The sequence below is a fragment of the Neovison vison genome, chromosome 12, assembly GCF_020171115.1.
Source record: "Neovison vison isolate M4711 chromosome 12, ASM_NN_V1, whole genome shotgun sequence".
Taxonomy (NCBI): Eukaryota; Metazoa; Chordata; class Mammalia; order Carnivora; family Mustelidae; genus Neogale; species Neogale vison.
In genome coordinates, this window is record NC_058102.1 from 51,913,717 (window position 1) to 51,933,677 (window position 19,961).

Genomic DNA, 19,961 nt, shown 5'->3' on the forward strand with positions numbered 1-19,961 from the left:
CAAATTCAAATCTCAAACACCACTTTCTTCTCTGAGGAGGCAATTGGACATCACTTGAGAAAGTTCAATACGGTTAACCATTGAAGAATGGGAGAGTTAGGGGCACAGTAAAAAATCCACATAACTTCTGACTCACCCAAAACTTGACTACTATTAGCCCACTGTTGACCAGCAGCTTTACCAATAACATAAAATCAATTAACACATATTTTGTAGGTTATATGCATTATATCCTGTATTCTTACAATGAAGTAAACTAGAGAAAAGGTTAGGAAAATCGTTAAGAAAAAATGTATTTATGGTACGGTATTTATCAAGTAGGTCTACATATAAGTGGGCCTGAGGTGCTCAAACTCCCACGGTTCAAGGTCAGTTGTACCTACTGAGGACTTTTTGAAAAACTCTTAGCGAGCAAAGAATAAACGGTAATTTTCTTTAACCTGATAAAAGATACCTACCAGAAATCTCAGCGAACATCTTACTTAATGGTTCCCTTAAAAGTCTGGAATGAGATATGAATGCCCATTATCACTGCTTCTATCAATACTGGATGTCCTAGAAAAAAAGATAAAAGAGAGACTGCTGCCTCATCCAAGGGTGGAGAGAAGCAGGCATTCTCATTCACAGCTTGTATAAGAAGATCAGCCTTTAAGGGTAGCAATTTGACAAAACAGGACTTAGAAACGTTCATACTTTCTGACCCAGCACCACCACCTCAGGGCACAGACCGGAGGAAACACTTAAGGCTGGTCACAAAGAGTAAGTATAAGGTGCGCTGGCTCAAAGAACCACCTGTGAACGGGAACGACCTGTCTGACAAGGTACTGGTTATGTGAATTCTGGCGTGAACACAGGATGGTCTACTAGTCACTGAAAATGCCGCTGTGTAAGCGCATTTACTGGAAAGACAGCTTAATCTATCTTTTTGTGTGTGTCTGCGCACACACACCCACACAAACAAGAACATACTAGAAAAGCCCATACCAGAATACTGATGATTCCTTATGCTCTGTTTTGCAAATTTTCTTAAAATACATACCACTTTTCTAATTAGGAAAAATACTGTATTTTAAATACTGCCTCAAATGATTGCTGTAGACAGCAAAAAAAAAGGGGGGGGCTCAGAAAGAGTAAAGGGGGACTTCTTACGGGGGTCAGGCTGCAGCTACACACTTGATCACAACTCTCTGTTCGTCTAGAATCCATAAAACCAGGAAGCTTAATTGCATTCTTATTGTTTTGTTTTATTAAAACAAAGGAAAATGACAAATCTAAAGGTTAATTTTATACACACACGAACATTCACACACCCATTCTTAAATAAACTCTCCATTTACTCATAGGAACCCGCCATTCTGCCAAGTTCTCCAAAGGTCACAGGCCACCTTTAACCCAGTGATCAGACTGGAGGAGATGGAGCTTACAGGGCAGGTTCCCTGGATGATATGACCATGGAGGGGAAAAGGCTGGAGAGAAAGGGGAATGTTAAGGGCATGACAGTATTCTACACATGCGCTCTGAGAGAGAAAACGGCACAACAGCTACAACAATGAGAATCTTTATGCACATATCTCTGTAATCAGTACAATTCTTCAGAACAACAGAGACCCAAAAAAGGAATACAATGTTTCAAACACTGACAGCCCAGAAGTCAACATTACAAACTAGGGTTAAATCATCTGGAGGCTTTTGTAAGAGGACTGAGGTGCAGAAGCATTGGAAGGTGTCGACTCCCCGCACAAGTGTTGACTGGGGACAGACATAGCTAGAAATAAAGAAACCGCTACCCAGCAAGTACTTCTGGTGCTTGCATACAGCGTCTAGTCTACAGGGACGATAACAGGTCCAGATTGGTCTTTGCATCTGCTGTGTGGTAGAGGCAACGCCACTGGTCTTCATTTTCAGAAGCAGGCACGGCTCCGAAATTTTCCGATTCACATCATGAGTACGTGGTACAAGGCATGCATGTTATTGGTACAGAGAGCGCTTTGACAGAAATCCTCCGGTTTTTAAAATCCTGACAAGGTCATTTTTACCTCAAAGGGCTATTACACTTTCATGTCTTTGTGCCTTCATTGGGGGTCAATACTTACTCCCAAGCCTGTGCCGGCTCATCCAATCCTTTCTCAGAAAGACCAGAGCCGGGAATGGGCAGGGCACACGCTGGTAATACCAAGATGCTTTACAGGCAGCAAGAGCAGCAGCCTAAGTATGGTAAGCAGCCTTCTCCCCAGACCCCACCCCCTGAAACCAGATCCTCAAGGGGCTGCAAGAAAAGAAAGAACAATTCTCTATTGGAGTCAGACATCCCTCAAAGGGATGAGTCTGTTATGACTCATGCAGGTCGGGGGAGGAGATAAGAACCTAAGGTGGAATGATCTTGTCTGTAAAGTTTTAGCAGATGGAGGAAAATCATGTCATTTGCTTAACTTTGCAAAATGCAGTGGGTCTCGTCCCCCGAGGGTGGAATGCAAAGTAAGCCCAGCATTCCACCTCCGCTCTTCCCAAGACAGAGGTGGTGGGCAACGCTGCTTTTTAAGAAGCCGCATGCTAACTTCAGATGGCACAGAATTCAAGACCAGAACTGCAATGACTTATTCGTCACATTTTCCATCTTTAGCTCCTTTGGGGGTAAAAATACCACAGAAGGAATAAAATGGCTTTTCTCGCTGTTTGTCCTTCTTGTGTTTTGCTGTTCAAAAGAGCCCACACAACCACATTCTCTATTACAAAAATTAATACCTCTCCTAGTAAAAGCCCTCTCTAGAATTACAGCTTTGGTTTCAGAACTGGCAACCCAATTAACTCAAATTAACATCAACTGCATCAACGATATGCCAGCCAGCACGGCCAAGGTCTTTCAAAAATGAGGGTAATGATGCCGCGTCTATTCTTCTAATGATAGTAAGAGAAGGAGACCGAGGAGTGAGCCTTTGTTCAGAGGAATGACAGTTGCATGAAGCATTTTTAAAATGAACGACTTTGGGGGGTTAAAAGGTTAGTGCTGGTTTTGTGAAATGCCATCACAGGGCTCTGAAGCATCTGGAGGGAGGTCTTCTGAGTCAGGAGGGAGCAGAATGAATGGCTTCCCGGTGGTGGTTTTCAGAACCTACGTACCAATGCATCTGTGCACAAGGAGCATTAAATCCGCCTCCAGAGACGTGAGGGAGTCACACTGAATACCAGGCGAGTTCACCTTGTGCGTCTGAACTGCTCCTTCATTCTGCTGTGGCTCAGAGTTCCCATCTGCATAGTGGAAAAACAGGTGTCGTCTCTGCCCGCGGGGACCAGCGGCCAGGTGGGGAAGAGAGAGCTAGAGAGCACGAATGCCTTCTCCAAAGAAAGGCAGGGTTCAAGTAGCAAAAAACTCAACAAAGCACTTCAATCAAAAAAGCACAAGATTCAAGTAACAGAACCACACGGGCCCCGCTGCGACCCGCAAGGAGAGCGGGTAGGTGAGTGACTATGGGGCGGAAGACACAGGACAAGCTCCACAGAGCCCATCACATCCTCCCCGCACTGAGGACCTGAACTCTTCATCAGAGGACAGAAAGCTTCGTGGAATCAGCCCGCTGTTCAGGCCGATGGTTGGATACCCATCCCACGTGCGTTCTCTGCATAAGATCTTCAAGTTGTTGTACCAACCTAAATTTCAGCAGATACAGGTTTTCTTCATTTTGCGGACAGAAAGAGAAAGAATGGCTATCTACATTCTTCTCCTGCACTTTAGCGTAAGAATTAAAAAAAAAAAAAATCTTGAGCTTGGCTGAAAGAAACTACTAAAGAAACACACACACACACACACACACACACATTCCCTCGGTGGGACTGGAAGAGGGAAATTGAGAAGTTTTTTGCAATAAAGAAACTTACTTCCTTTTTACAGTTTCTATTCTAGCAAGTTAGCGTGTGCGTGCTCTGGCGTCGGAAACACCCAGGGAACCAGAAGATTTGAGGGGAGGGTGGTCACAGGGACCCCTGCAGGTCCTCTGAACAGGAAGAAGGAAGAGGGGTTAACAGTCCAGATTCACAGTCTTGTCTAAACAAGTCACAATGAAAAACTGGGAAAACGTCACACTTGAAAACTACGCCATTTATTCTGCCACAAGAATTCACTGGATCCGTGATCGGCAGGTGGGGAAGATGGACCCTTTCGAGCTCCCATTCTCAAAGTTCCAGTTCTCAGTTCCATGGCCCAGTGTTCATCTCGGAACCTATCTACTCGTTTTCACGGGGCAGTCAAAACGCTTTTGCAGCCATTCAGCTGGAATCCTTAGGCCGCCGGGAGAAGGTGAATGGAGAATCAGCTACCGTGGGCCATCATCGTTTCTTTGTACCACTGCTTCCACCCCCCGATTTGCTGAAGCTCCTGCTCATGTGAGGAAAGTGCACGGTGGGGGTTCTTTCGGTAGGACCATACAATCCCAAATTCCTGGCGGTGGCTGACTTCCGCAGCGGTTTGACGCTGGGGAAAGGGCTGAAGATGGGTGCTTTCGGGTGGCTGCCCTGGGGAGGCTTGCTGGGGGCTCTGTTTTCACCGGGGGCCTCAGACAGCTCTGAGAAGGGCGGTGGGCAGGGCTGGTGTGCCTTGGGCTCCGGGCCTGCAGCTGCATCCCTCTGGCTCAGTTCCAGGGCTTCTAACTTCACCTGGACCTCAGACACGTCGGCATCGGCCTCCCCGAACGCAGGCTCTGGGGACCGCCCTTCGACCGTCCGCCCTGTGCTGCTTCCAGAGCAGCTGCCCTCCCTTCCGGCAGCTGCCCCACTGGAGGAGGCCTCTGCTGCCCCCAGGCTGCTAGTCTTGCATCCCTCATTCTGCTCCTCGATCAGCCCGACGGTGTCCCCGCAGCCCAGCTGACTCCTGGTCCTCGTCATGGTCTTTTTGTGGACTCGGATGTGAGTCCGCCATGGCGAATTGAGCTTTGTCTTCAGGTCTTCGTAGGGGACAGGAGACATCTTGCCTCCCATGTGACCGGGGATGTGGATGACGGCGTTCTTGGCAGGTCTGTTTGACATTTTCATCTTCTTTCCTAAAAGAAGGTGGTTGATAACTGGAGAGTTGTTTACCTGAGATGGGAGAATGCTGGTCACTGGCCCTTTGTCTGAAAGAAATGGTGAAAGGTTGGATGAAACGTACCACAGAGAAACCAGCCATCACAGTACGAGAATCACATAGAGCTTATCCCCCAATCTCACCCATGTATTTCCCAGATTTGGGCAGAGCCATGTGACTGAAGGTAATAAAAACTGAATTCAACCCTAGAGCCCCAGCATACCTATTCCCTCCTCTTCAGAGAGGAGGAGACAGGAGACTGAGAGTACACAAGAAGCAGACTCATTGGTCCCTTGTTGCTAATTCATGGGCAGATGCCCTGTTTCTTCCCAAGAGTTTTTGTCTCCGAGAAACAACCTCAGAGGTCTTGTATCTAGAAAATCTTAGAAGACTTTTTAAAAATAAGTCAAACACTATGACCATTTGGATGATCAGCTGTTAGCTCCTGAGAGGTAGGAAAAGAACACACACCATGTATTATGAAGTGAGAGACGGCAGGATGAGAGAAGTGATTAATAAGGTGGTAAAAACACAGTCAAGTCACTGCTCCCCGATGCCTGGTCCTAAGTACGAAAATCCATCCCTGTGTCCTCAATGGACTTTGAAAGCAAACTGAAGACTGGAGAGTACCAAAAGCTGTGTTCTCCTGGAGGGCACTGTCGATAGTATTATTGTCCTTCTCCTCCCTTGGCTAAGACCAAGCCTCTCTTTCAGATGATGCTCAAACACACATGGCCCCAGGGAGAAGGCTTCACCATCTTCGTGTGAACAACCTTTGTCCTGATGTCCACGTCATCTGCTGAACTCACTTCTATACTTCTCGACTACTGTCATCTACCCTGGTCACACACTCCAGTCCTTACTGAAGATGTCTCCTCTTCACTCCATATCCTATTACCCACCCTCTGTCGCTTGACTGTTTCTCTGACTGACCCATCCGCACACTTCCTTCTACCACCCCAATTCCATCCTAAACCTCATCACTGAGATCTACCTTCCCTGAAAAATATTTAACTCTCCTATTGTTCTCTTTGACTCTTCTAGTCTCTCTCAATATAGCCATTGACGATACTGGGCCAAAGAGACTTGGGTTCTTTGATCTTTCAACCCCTTGTCTGTCTCTGGGTCACTCACACCCCTACCAGGCTAGATGCATGGCTAATCACTGGGACTGGTGCCTCACCAATAACCAGACATTCCCAACATCCCCATGCCTTGATGCCTGGCAAAATCCTAACTCTGGAGCCACAAATCACATTATCTTTTCCAAAAGTGGGGTGGGAGGTGGGATCACACAGACATGTGGACTGAAAGCCCTTCAGATTCATTAACCTCCTATTTTATTAGGTCCTCAAAGACACTGAACAATCCTTTTCTTTCCTTCTTCCATTCCATCCCATGACCTTTATCCAAATCTTCCTTACTTTCTCTACTCCCCACCTTAGTCTCCCAACTCACTCCCATGCAAATGACTTTTCCTCCAATTGCTCCACAAAAACAGAAGCTATCAGATCCAAAAGGCCTAACTTCCTGTCCTCCCTAACCTGGGAGGATGGTACCTCAACCACCCCTCAACCACCATGCTCACCACCGTCCTTTACATCTCAGGAGCTGAGGTCAGGTGCAGCCTCTCCTGCCCACACTGTTAATGCCATCGTCTCTAAAAGCTTGCTACTCAAAGCGGGATCCCCACCCAGCAATACTGGCATCACCCAGGAGCTTGCTGGAAATGCATAATCTCAGCCCCACCCCAAACCTGCTGAAACAGATTCTTCATTTTAACAGACCCCCAAGTGATTTATATGTACCCTGAAGTTTCAGAAGCAATGCTCTAGAACATTGCTTTTGAGCAACAATCTCTTCCTAAAAAGGACCATGTAAACTGTGATCTAGAGGAGTCAGCCAACTTTTCCTGAAAAGGGCCTGATTCTAGGTAATTTTAGACACTATAGTGTATAAGCAGTCATAGACAATATGTAAATAAATGGGCATGCCTGTGTTCTAATAAAACTTTATTTATAGAAACAGGCAGCTAGGAGGATTTGGCCTGTGGAGCATAGTTTACTGACCCCTGACTAGAGCACAAGGCACTGGGCTGACCTAATAACCACTGAGAATACCAACTGTTCACCATCCCACCCAGAGATGAGTACGGTGCAGTTGAAAATGGACGATACAAGGAATCAGAACACAGGGGTCTAGCTCTGGCCTGACCACCCACCATAGCTACTAACTCTGCGAAGCCTTCCTGAGACACCATTCCCTCATCTTTTAAATGGACATAAGAATATCCATCCTTACCTTCCTCACAGGTCTGCTTCAAGGACAAAATGAGGATACACATGAGCCAGTGCTTTGAAAATTAAAGTGCTACTGGGGCGCCTGGGTGGCTCAGTGGGTTAAAGCCTCTGCCTTCAGCTCGGGTCATGATCCCAGGGTCCTGGGATCCAGCCCCACATCGGGCTCTCTGCTCAGCAGGGAGCCTGCTTCCTCCTCTTTCTCTCTCTGCCTGCCTCTCTGCCTACTTGTAATCTCTGTCTGTCAAATAAATAAATAAATCTTTGAAAATTAAAGTGCTACCTTTGTTTCCTTTGCGCCTTCTTTCTTAAGGATTCAGGCTGAAGTAAGACTCTTGGGGAAGCGGCCCACTCCTCCCGCACAAGTGTAAGGTAAGTTCAGTTTTTGTGCAAGATCAGTCACACGCTCGCACAAGCCTCTTAGAAACATGGCAACTTCCTATTTTGATTAACACTGGGCAGGCATCAGAATCATTAGGATTTCCCTTGGAACAAGACAAACCACTTCCCAAATCAGCATGTGTTAAATAATAAAGCAGACTGTTCCCTGGGATTTTTAGAATTTAAAAAAAAAAAAAAAAAGTGTGACAGTCCTTGGAAAAGAGCATTTCCAATTGTATTCCAATTACGTTCCTCTCAGCAGACCCCCAAGACACTGCTAACCCATCAGTGAGGCACAGGGATGGGTTTTTTTTTTCCTTTTTGTCTGACCATGACTATTGGTTATATGACTACCTACATGACTGGTGGGTAGCTTCATGTACTAGCCCACAGAAGAATAGGTTCTAGAGGCGAGAGCTCCAAAATGTCTCAAGTCCAAGGACTGCTTGGCCTCTGCAACACTTTCATCATTCGGCTACCCCTCTCCACAAGCACACAGAGTAAAGATGTGTTTACTACCATCAGCTGCCCGGTTCTTGGTACCTAAAAGGAACCCATGGCCTTTTTCTTCTGCAGGGCCTGATAAAATAAAAAATGAGATGCCAAATATGCTGTCCGCTCGGGCCAGCCGTGTCTGTGGTTGCTGAGCCACCGCGAGTTGCCATAAGGAGGCCGTCCTCCGGGCACTCGTTCTTTTTTCCACAAGGTGACACAGACTTGAAATCGTTCCGAAAACCACATTACCTGCCCGGATGTACACCTGGTGGACCTGCTGCTGCTGCTTCTTCTTAATCCGAGAATACTGCTGCTTCAGCGCGTTGATGTCCGTGGTCATGCGCTCCATCATCATGCTGTTGAAGGCCGCGTGGTACTCACTCCGACAGGAATTGATGGCCCCCGGACTCAGCTCCGCGATGTTGTTAGACCGCAGACTCTGCTCTTCATTCGGTTCTGCACTCCAGGGGAGAGGGAGAGAACACGGTGTCATGGGGGAGAAAGGGATTAATGAGCACGGGGGGGGGGGGGGGGGGGGGACACTATGCCCCGGGGTTTGAACCATCAATCAATCAATCAGTTTGCTACAATTTGTCTGATAGGTGTTTTCCTTTGGCCCTGAAAATAAGTCTGCATTTTCTTATTAGCCTAACAGTGGATCCGAAACAAGCTGGGTGGGTTCACTGTTGGATTTTTATTACCACTTTGTTCATTACGTAGACCTAAGATCAATTGTTTCCACATAAAAGTCACTGCCATTTCCCACAATTCCCTCAGGGAAAGGGAACTCCAGGTGTCTGAAGTCAGTTTAGAGATTTGCATGTAATTGTATGAGGACTTACAAGGAATTGATTATAGAGTTTAGTCAGTCATTAGAAGTGAGTTTTTCTTAAGTTAAAAATAGCAACACGTTCTATAAAATCATCAGAACTTCAGATCACTGCATCTCTAGCAACAAATTTTTTTTTCATGTAAAAAACATTTCCTGCTGTCTACTCTGTATATTTTGTCCGATGTGGTTTCTCCTCCTCTGATACCTACAACTAATAGATTCATCTGAGATTACATCTAAGAAGCAGAAATAAGCACGGTGTGAGGGCGCACACACATATTGCACAAGCTTTTCTAGCACAATATAGAAAAGTGGCCTGGGAACCAGCTTTTAAAAATTGACTAATGGGAAGGTGCCTGGGTGGTTCAGTGGGTTAAGCCGCTGCTTTTGGCCCACGTCTCCCCCATGATCTCAGGCCCATGATCACAGAGTCCTGGGATCAAGCCCCGCATCAGGCTCTCTGCTCAGCAGGGAGCCTGCCTCCCCCTCTCTCTCTACCTGCCTCTCTGCCTACTTGTGATCTCTCTCTCTCTGTCAAATAAATAAATAAAATCTTTAAAAAAATTATTAATGGGGCATTTCAATTATGTTAACATCTACTAAAAGTGTTATCCAGATAAAGCCTAAATATCAGATAAGCTTACTTACTTTTTCACAGAAAACACTTTTTTAAGGAGAAAAAAATTAAAACGGGCCTGCTAATCTGAGCTTACTTAAAACTGACAAGAAAGGCTAATGACAAAACTTGAGAGAAAGTGATCCTATCATCCTGAAGTACATAACAGCTACCCAGACAGAAAAACAGAAGGGAAAAGGGCGGGGGGGGGGGGGGGGGAATGGGGGGAGACATACAGCCAGACTACAGAAACAGAGATGCAAAAATTTTGGAGTTAAAATACATATTGATTTCATGGCTACACACCAAAAGCTGAAATTCAGGTCACGGAGAGAAGGGGTGGAGGACATGACAAAATCAATAGGACTCTTGCTGAGTTTAGGAGTTTTTTGTTTTTTTTGTTTTTTTTTGTTTTTTTTAAAGATTTTATTTATTTATTTGACAGAGAGAGATTACAAGCAGGCAGAGAGGCAGGCAGAGAGAGAGGAGGAAGCAGGCTCCCCGCTGAGCAGAGAGCCCGATGCGGGACTCGATCCCAGGACCCTGAGATCATGACCTGAGCCGAAGGCAGCGGCTTAACCCACTGAGCCACCCAGGCGCCCCGAGTTTAGGAGTTTTAAAAGCCATTTAAAGAGATGAGAGGAGAGGACATAGCAAAGACATACACGCAAAGTCACGTGAACCAAAACTGTAAAGCAGGCTAAAACTCAAAACAAGCTAAGGCTTAAGAACCAGATTACCATGAAACAACCACAGGCAGAAGAAAACAGCCAAACCAAAAAAAGAAACTTTCTAAACACAAAGAACAAAAATGAGAAAATAGCCCCACGACTCTGAGAAGGCAGTAGGAAACTAGCAAAGGGCCAAGAATATGCAGAGGGCCTGCTAACTCTTGTCTCTGTCCTCTTTTGCAAGGAATACAATCTTCAAACTAGAAGACGTAGAACAAATTCCTAAAGAAGGAACCGCCACCCAAGATAGGAAAGAACATATCGGGATGGACCACCCTCCACATGGCAGGAGGACCACCAACTGCTTCCTAAGAGTTCATTCCATCAATGATTTCCAGACCACAGGAAGTCCATTCTCCACAAGAAAAAAAACAAATGTAGCATAGCATCCAACTCAAAGGGAGACACGACCAAACCGCAGGGCATTAAAAGGTGAATATACAGAATATTAAAAGTTCTATAAGTCGGGGTGCCTGGGTGACTCAGTGGGTTAGGCCCCTGCCTTCAGCTCAGTCATGATCCCAGTGTCCTGGGATCGAGCCCCACATCGGGCTCTCTGCTCAGCGGGGAGCCTGCTTCCTCCTCTCTCTCTCTCTCTGCCTGCTTCTCTGCCTACTTGTGATCTCTGTCTGTCAAATAAATAAATAAAATCTTTAAAAAAAAAAAAAAGTTCTAGAAGTCATATCTTTTGAAAAACTCTGAACTTGGACGACACGATGGCTGTTCTCAAAGATCTGATGAAATGTCCAACAGAAGAGGAAGAAGACTTGTTCTGTTTTGTTCAAAAGAACTATTAAAAGAACTGGTAGGTGGAGATTATCTCTTCATAACTGTCATGGACTAAGCAGAGAATCCAGCAGAATGTCTTATGAGATAATGAGTTTTTAATCACTCAGATTCAAGTAGAGGCTATCTTAATGTTTCAGAGGACATTTCTATAGTGGAAAAGAAGCCAGTCTGTATCAATTGAACTCAGATACAATGTGGTACTAAGCATCTGTTCTATGCCAGGTTCTGAGCTAGGAAGCTGAGCATACCAAGTGGAATCAGGTAAAGTGGGCACAAAACTCCTCAGAAAGAAAAAGAAATATGTATGATGTATGCAACACCTCACAGAGAGATCCTACTAAGTGATAAAGTAGGGGTGCCTGGGTGGCTTAGAAGGTTAAGTGACCAACTCTTGGATTCAGCTCCAGTGGTCATCTCAGGGTCATGAGATTGAGCCCTGCCCTGGGCTACATGATCAGCACAGAGTCTGCTTGAGGATTCTGCCCCTCCCCCATGTGTACACACTTTCTCTCTCTCCCTCTCTCAAAAATAAATAAATCTTGGGGCACCTGGGTGGCTCAGTGGGTTAAGCCTCTGCCTTGGGCTCAGGTCATGATCTCAGGGTCCTGGGATCGAGCCCCATATCGGCCTCTCTGCCCAGCATCGAGCCTGCTTCCCCCTCTCTCTCTGCCTGCCTCTCTGCCTACTTGTGAACTGTCAAATAAATAAATAAAATCTTAAAAAAAAAAAAAAAACTTAACATAAATAAATAAATCTTAAATAAAAGATAAAGTAACACAGAAGACACTTTGAATAAAGATGGGTAATCAGGCCAGGAAACAGCAGGCATTTATCCGACACAATAATAATTTAATACACAGAGATCGCCTACATAGAAAGCCACCTCTCTACCTTTGATCTGCTTTTGGTACTTCTGCAGTTCAGGCGCCAGGAGCCCACTGAACGGTCCAAGACACCCCACGGCAGTAGCGACAGCATCTTCATCGTCTGGGTCGTTCTCCTCATCACTGTCTCTGACCTTCCCATGCCGTCTTGGAAAACAAAGAAGAAAAATATTCAAGGAAAATAGTGGTATTTTTAAAAAATAAATGATACAGTCACATGGCTTAAATGACATACACATGAGTTTTATATAGAAGTGGACATATAACTTATCTATAAAAAGTCTCCATCCCTTCCCTGTCCAACTTCAGCCCTTGCCCCACCTAATTCTCAAAGTGACCCTTGTTACTAATTTCTGATGTGTTCTTCAGTTTTTTTATGCATACATAAGCCAATATAACTCTACAGTCTTACTGTTCTCTTTTTGAATAACTATCAGCATACTACCTACACTGTTGTGCATCTCACATCTATTTACCTAAAAATCTCTCCAGACTCACACGTAGAGCTTCCTCACCCTGTTTTTATCACTGCATTAGATTGAATGCATGTGGCTCATGTTACGGGACCAGGCCACACACCTGAGTGGTCTACACTCACATACTGTCATTAAGCAATGCCGCTATAAATAACCCGATACATACTGGGTTTGGGCAGGTGTAAAAATATATTTGTGGAGTAAGTCATAAAGACAGAATTGCTGGGTCAAAGGAAATATGTACCAGTAATCTAGGGAAATACTGCCAAATTGCCTGCCACAAATCTTGTAATGATTAACCTCCAGCCAGCAATGTGCAAGAGTGTTTGCCTATAGCCTCATCAACAGAGTGCACATCAACCTTCTGAATTTTTATCAATCTGACAGATAAAAACAGAGTCTCAATCTAGCTTTAAGCTGTATTTCTCTTAATACCAGTGATGTCATTCCTTATGTAAACTATCTATGCCTGTTCTCTCATCATCTTTCAATTGAGTGTTCATTTTCTTATTGATTTCTAGGAGCTTTATATATGCAAAATACCAGTTACAAATATTTTTTCACAAACATTTTTTTGTGCCTGTTTATGGAGATTTGTTTGGTTTGGTTCTGTTTTCAATCATGCAGAAAACTATTTTTAAAAGTACTTAACTTTTTCCCTGGTGTTTTTGAATCCATGATTAAGGCCTTCCCTTTCCAAAGAACTAAAGATATTTTCCCACATTTTCTTCTGCTAATTTTATTATTTCATTTTTTCCATTTAAATAAAAAGTTTCACTATTGATTTGATATGCTAAGTTTTCAAACACTTAATTTCTATACATATATTTGTCAATGTCAGTCTTTACATTTCAAAATAGTTCATCTGTCTCTTCATGCACCTGTTCTACCCTATTTTAATTATTAAAATGTTTAATATTTGATGCTGTTAAATAAGTTTCTAAATACTCCTTTAGTTGATGCTTCAATCTTCTTTGGAAAGTAAAGTTTTAAAAATTTGTCTCTTGAATGCCAATCAAAACCTTTGGGAAAGAGACATTCAGATTTTAAGCACCAAAATACTTTGGAAAAAAAATACATATATATATCTGGGGATTAACAAATACAAAGTTACAATAACACATTAAAGTATTAAGCCTCCCTCATGAAAACAAGAAGTGGGGGGGATAAAAAGACCTTACCCAGAAACAGAGGTGGGTTTAACTGTGGCTGGGAATGGTGTAATGTTGTAGGTGTACTTTTCCCTCAACTCCGCCAACTGTGGGAAAGGGAAGGGAGCCATAGAGTAAACAGTCTGGAAAACAAAAGCAAAAATGCCAAGTCTGAAACGGAGGTCTCAGACAACTCTGATCAGTCCTGGGAAGACATTAGAGTTTTATGATTTGGATGTGAAGAAGTCGATTCTGCACCTTACCCAGCAGGTGGGAGATTCTATTCAATACCTGTTTTAGAGAAAGACAACAGTACTGATGAACGCAGGGATAAGTTCTCAAATCAATCCGTCTGTGACTGGGCATTCCAAGTGGTGAACGTGGGTGGCAGATGGGGGAAATCTGACTTCCTCCAGGCCCAATGACAAGTGGGTTAATTCAGAAATTCACAGCTCCCTATTACTTTTTTTTTTTTTTCTAATGAGGGCCCGAAATCACGACCCCTAGATCAAGACCTGAGCTGAGTTCAAGAGTCAGATGCTTAACCAACTGAGCCACCCAGGAGCCCCCTATTACTTCTTTAATAAAGTACCCATTGATGATCTTCATACTAGTGCTTATTTTTCAAAGCTTTGTTTGATGATTTTATAGACATTTAATGTCAACTTTCTGGACAAAATTAAATCTAGTGGATGATCTCATGATCAGCTGCCCACTTTCTCCAAAGATACCACCTTTTCAAATGCCCGTGAATGAGTTCTAGGTGAAAATCGTTAGCTGTTATTTTTAAAGGAAAAAAAAAAAAAGAAACAAGAAAAAAGTGACAGGGTGTAAAGCATAGGCTGCCAAAAATCTATAAATAAAAATGGGAAAAGCACCTGTGCTTCCTCCAGGATTCCAAAATTATATATCACTGTATCAGCAGGAGGAAAGTAGTCCTGTTTGCTCTCTTAATTGTATTAAAATTTAATTGCTCCAAACATATTACTTCAATCCTTCAAGTAAGTATTCACCAGAAAATGTGTATTAATCACAGTTTCTTTTCTCCCAGGAAGCCATTAACCAAAAACTAACAATGCTATATGTCAACCATACCTCGATAATTTAAAAAAAGAAACCCATACCATTTGGATTCAACTTTAAAAGATAACATTGTTAATGCTAGGAATTTCAAAATTCCTTATAAATAAAGTAAGATATCTCACTGAAGACAATTAATAGGGCAACCAGCTAAAGATTCACTTGTGTTTTATTTTTGCCAGTCTTTATAAAAAGTTATCAAAATATTCCCTTGTCCAGCCTCATGAAGGAAGCTTGATAAGTAAGGAATGGGAAGTCCATCCTGCCCCTGCTTCATCCCATCCTACCCCAGGGTAATTGGCCCGAGCTCCTCGAGATCTCCTTCAAGCTTCCACTCAGTTTCAGACAACTGAGCAAAAAGAAAACTGGCCCCACTGGTGTTTTCATTCTCTATTTTTTTTTTTAATTTTATTTATTTGAGAGAGAGAGACAGTGAGAGAGAGAATGAGCGAGGAGAAGGTCAGAGAGCGAAGCAGACTCCCCATGGAGCTGGGAGCCTGATGTGGGACTCGATCCCGGGACTCCAGGATCACGCCCTGAGCCGGAGGCAGTCGTCCAACCAACTGCGCCACCCAGGCGTCCCTATTTTTGATCTTTCTTTCTCTATCCTTTACTTTCAGTTAGTCCTACATAGAAGAAATCAGTGCTCCTGAGACAAACATGTTTATACTACTACTCCTCATGTGTTCATTCACGTATTTGAAGGTCTCACATCTGAAGGCAAGTTTATGCCAAGAATGCACACGACACATCACCACAGCCCTCAGAGTACCTGAGAAGCTCTAGGTTCCCAACTTTGTAAATCAGAGGCTTACAACAGTTTCCAAGGAAGGTATGTTACGAATCGCCTTACAGCCAAATATGGTACGCTAATAGGATCTTAGGGCTAGAAAGGAATGTAAACATAATTTCGCTAAACCTCCTTCTGCAACAGAGATTCCTTCTAGAACATCTCCTATAACAGATGGTCACAAAGGCACGGCTCACACACTCCCAGTTACGGGCACACATTGTTTTGCAGAGCAGACGGTTACAATTTTTGACAGCCCTCATTAATCAGACATGATCCTTCTTTTGGACACGCATCCACATTCTTGTCATCTCCACGCCATCACTGATGGGAAAAATCGAACATTCCAGGAGCAACTGGGTGGCTCAGCTGGTTGAGTGTCTGACTCGGTTTCAGCTCAGGTCATGAAATCAGTGTCCTAGGATCAAGCCCCATGTTGCTCTGTGCTCACAGGGAATTTGCTTGGGATTTTCTCTCTCCCTTTCTCTCTGCCCCTTCCCACCTCTCTCCCAGGTGTGTGCTCTCTCTTTCTCTCTCTCTCAAATAAATAAATCTTTAAAAAAGGGGGTGAACAGTCCAAGGGCACTGGAGCGCCCCCCACAGGTAACAATCGTTACTGACGAGCACTTCCACATAGGTTTTCCCAAGCACCCGCAGACTCTTCTAACAAAAGCACCTAATTTTTCTCTCTGTTGCCCTCAAGGAAGTCATGATAGACTTCGTCAAACGTCTTACTGAAATCCATATATACAATTTCGCTGGCATCCACTCAATCTCTTTTCCAGACACTATCCATTTTTTTTAAAACCAGCCATTGCTAATAAAATTAAAAATTAAAAAAGAGTGAGGTGATTTACAGAAGGAAAAAAACCAGCCGATTATTCTGTGTGTGGCACTGAGAACTGAAAGAACAGAGGAAGACCACCAGGGAGAATCCTTCCACGTCTTCAGCTCGAAAATAAAGACCTTATACACAGTCCACATTTTTCATCTGGAGCCATTTCAGGTTTGCTAGCAGATTTATGGCCCACCATAATTGGATCCCAGCCACTGAATTAGTTTTTTGTTTTTTTTTTTTTTAAGACTGAATACAGGAAAAAGGGTGCCTTGAAATGACATTCACCATTTCTCTCTGTAACACCCTATGATGCCAAAGAAAACCAACAAGTCAATTTATGATCCAAACTATGGACGTGCACTTAAACAGACATTTATATTTAGATACTGCTGGGAAAAAAAATTTCTATGTCTTTTTTCATGACTGACATGCTTTGCAAAAAAAGCCTAAAAACATAAGTTGTACAAAATTAAGCTCAGTTCATCTCCACCCAGATGTTTTCCTCAGCAGAAGAGAAGCCACTAAAATGCTTCTAATCAATCAAACCACAGCCTGCATTTTTCCCTCGAGGATTCTCTTAAAGCAGGGGAATGAGGTGGTTCTCTCTTCTCCTAATTCCCAAGATTGGACATTTCTGTAGGATAAAGAGGGTGTATGTCAACATAGCTCTCCTTTGTTCTGGCAATGTTTAAGGGAAATAAAACGTGGCTTTATTTTTGTAAAGGGAAGTCCCGCTTTGAGAAACACATGGTTTGACTAAGGCGGAAGCCGTGTAGGGAAAAAGCACCAAGCCAGGAGTGGAGGACTTGGCTCCCGGTCCTGGGTCTGCCTCTAGACAGCCGACGGAACTGGCCACACGCTCACTCTCTGTCAAGTGAGAGGATTAGAGTAGTTGATCTTTAAGCTTCTTTTGTTTTTCTTTGAAGATTTTATTTATTTATTTGAGAGCAAGTGAGAGAGCGAGAGAAAGAGGGCAGGAGCAGAGAGGGCTGGGTGGGAACAGAGCTCAGACCAGTGCAGAAGGTTCTGGCCGTGAAATAGTGGGAACACCTTGCATAGGTAAGGCATGGGCATCCAAAATGGGCCTCCGACACAAGGTGTCTCCAAACAAACCCATCTTCCTCCCCCCATACACTTAGGCTTGCCTTCCTAAGCCGGGACTTGTCGGTTGCCTGTTTCCCCATTTCTTCTTCCCTCTCCACATATCCATCTTCTAAGGCCAACTCCTATCAATTTCGCCTTCTAGGTATCGTCTGTTCCATCCTTGTTTCTACCCATCACTGCCTCTCACAAGCTCCTGCTGTCAGACTTGACCCCTCAAGTCCACCCTTCACATTGCTGCCCCTGCCCGTATCTGGCAGAAGTCACAACTCAGATCATTTTCCTTCTCTCCTTAGGACCTTTCAGGTCTTCTTTTTCCCTTTCCAAAGGCTCCACAGAAACCCTGGAATTCCAGCAAGCACAATTTCACAACTACGGGCCTAAAAGGTCAAGTCCAATCCTTACCATGGGCTGTGGTCTGCCATACCCACCCCAAATGCCAAATTCCTCATCGTTTCCTTCACACGCCACCAAGTTTTCCAGTGGCTATGAATTTGTGCATGCCACTCCCTCAACCATGAGTCCCCTTCCTGCTCTGCTCTGTACCACTGCCCTCAACACACACACACACACACACACACACACACACACACAATCTCACATGTGCAGACACCCAGGCGGCAGTGTGGACAATCACTCTGGCAGTAAAATGCCAACTGTATTAGAGCTGAGGGAATCTAGAAGGAGGGCCACCATCTGTGAGTGTTGTTTAATCCAGCAAACATTTATTGAAAAAGAGAAGGCAGGAAACTAATCACAGACTCTGAACAGGTGTTTGCTAAATGAAGTAATAAATTTATTGAGCAGCTCTAGTAAAAGGCAAAGTGCTAAGTGTTTATGAGCAAAGCACAATCCCTGTCCTCAAGGAGCTTAAAAATATCACCTAGGAAAGAAGATGGTCATCAGTCAAGGTCAAATGTGATGAATGCTCTTGAGAGATGTACAAAGAAAATGCCACAGTGGTTCAAAGAAATGGGAGATGATTTTCATTGAGACTATCAGAGAATGTTCCACAAAGGAAATGGTATCTGAACTTTTCAGGAGGAGGCAGGCCTTGAACATGTGGAGGTAGAAGGGAATGACTGAGCAGTGGGGGTACAGGGACAGAGGAGGCATATTCTCAGGGATTTCAGGGAGCACGGAAGACAGCTTGACTTGACTAGAGTAAGTCAAGGGTACAAAACGCAAAAGCTGTGGCTGAAAAGACGGGTTAATGCCGGTCAAGAGTACTGATGCTAAAGCTGAGAAGTCCTGCTTCATTTTGTAGGCAGGACACGGAAGTAGCCACTGAAGTTTCACAAGTGAGGGAGAAGGCATGATACCCCAACATCCTGCCTTGGGCATATGATTCTGGCAGTTCTGTGGGACATGGAGGATCTCATATATGGAAAATGCCAAGCGTGGACCTCACACACAGAGCCGTGCTCAATAAAGGTACTTCCCTCTGAGAGAGAATGAGCGATGATGCAGCCATGGCCCTGGGATATGTGAGGAGAGCATCGAGGTCAGCCTCAGACAGAACCCTTCCTCCTCTGAGACAGGAAAAAAGGAAGAAGAGATGAGAATGCAAAGAAAAGTTGAAATAAAAACTATAAATGTTCAGGGAAGTTCTGTCGGGTGGTCACCATTCTCAATGAGTCAGGCAGCTGTCTGCTAAACATCAGGGATTCTGAGAAGGAGCTGGAGATGCCAGGAAATGAACAAGGAAAGAGAAACTCCTCACTTCCCCAGAGCTAAGTCAGGGTCTGAGTCTTCGGTTTCCAATCTGTTGACGGGACGGAGCACCCAAACATGACCCCGTGCATGGAACCCAGCATACGAGTACAAACTGAAACCCAGAAAAAGGAGAGAGAAATCACAAAGAAAGAAGGAAATAAGGCCCAAGGACAACCTTGGATAAGACCCACGGTTGGTGGGTGGGCAGAAGAAACAACCAGAAAGAGAAGCAGCAGTCAGAAGCGTCAGAGGAAAATAAGGGTAAAATCATATTATAGACCCTAATGCAAGAGAGAATATTAACAATGTTGCTGTTATTTCTATACTATTAATTTTAATGCCTTTGTGAATATGATATTGAGATATAATAACATGCCAGAAAATAACAAAACCCTTCAAGTCTTTCATATTAAAACTTATGATTAATACATAGATCTCAGAGTCCTGGGATTGAGCCCTGCACCAGGCTTCCTGCTCCCTCTCCCTCTGCACTGCAACCCCTGCCCACCCCCGCACTGTGCTCTCTCTCAACCTCTCAAATAAACAAAATCTTAAAAAAAAAAAAAAAAATGACATGAGTAGAAAATATGGATAAAACAAAAAAACTAATATGCTGATTAGAATAATCTCCTTTTTATCCAATAATCTCCTTTTTATCCTCAACAATTTCTTCCCCAAAACCATTATGTTGCCCCACAAGTCTCCTTTTAAAAGGTTAAAAATCAGATTCA

The 19,961-nt window shown here is 44.0% G+C and overlaps 1 protein-coding gene across 2 annotated transcripts in view; it reads right to left on the reverse strand.

The window, feature by feature from the left end:
- Positions 1-1,223: 1,223 nt before the first annotated feature.
- The window catches only part of TBC1D30 (TBC1 domain family member 30), an 83,544-nt gene continuing 64,806 nt past the window's right edge, over positions 1,224-19,961 (reverse strand). For both annotated transcript variants that reach the window (XM_044227579.1, XM_044227581.1), the window contains 4 exons: positions 13,736-13,848; positions 12,086-12,225; positions 8,476-8,682; positions 1,224-5,102 (listed from right to left, as the gene is read on the reverse strand). In XM_044227579.1, coding sequence (XP_044083514.1) covers positions 4,321-5,102; positions 8,476-8,682; positions 12,086-12,225; positions 13,736-13,848 — 1,242 coding nt within the window. In that variant the 3' untranslated portion in view covers positions 1,224-4,320. The remainder of the gene's footprint in view (positions 5,103-8,475; positions 8,683-12,085; positions 12,226-13,735; positions 13,849-19,961) is intronic.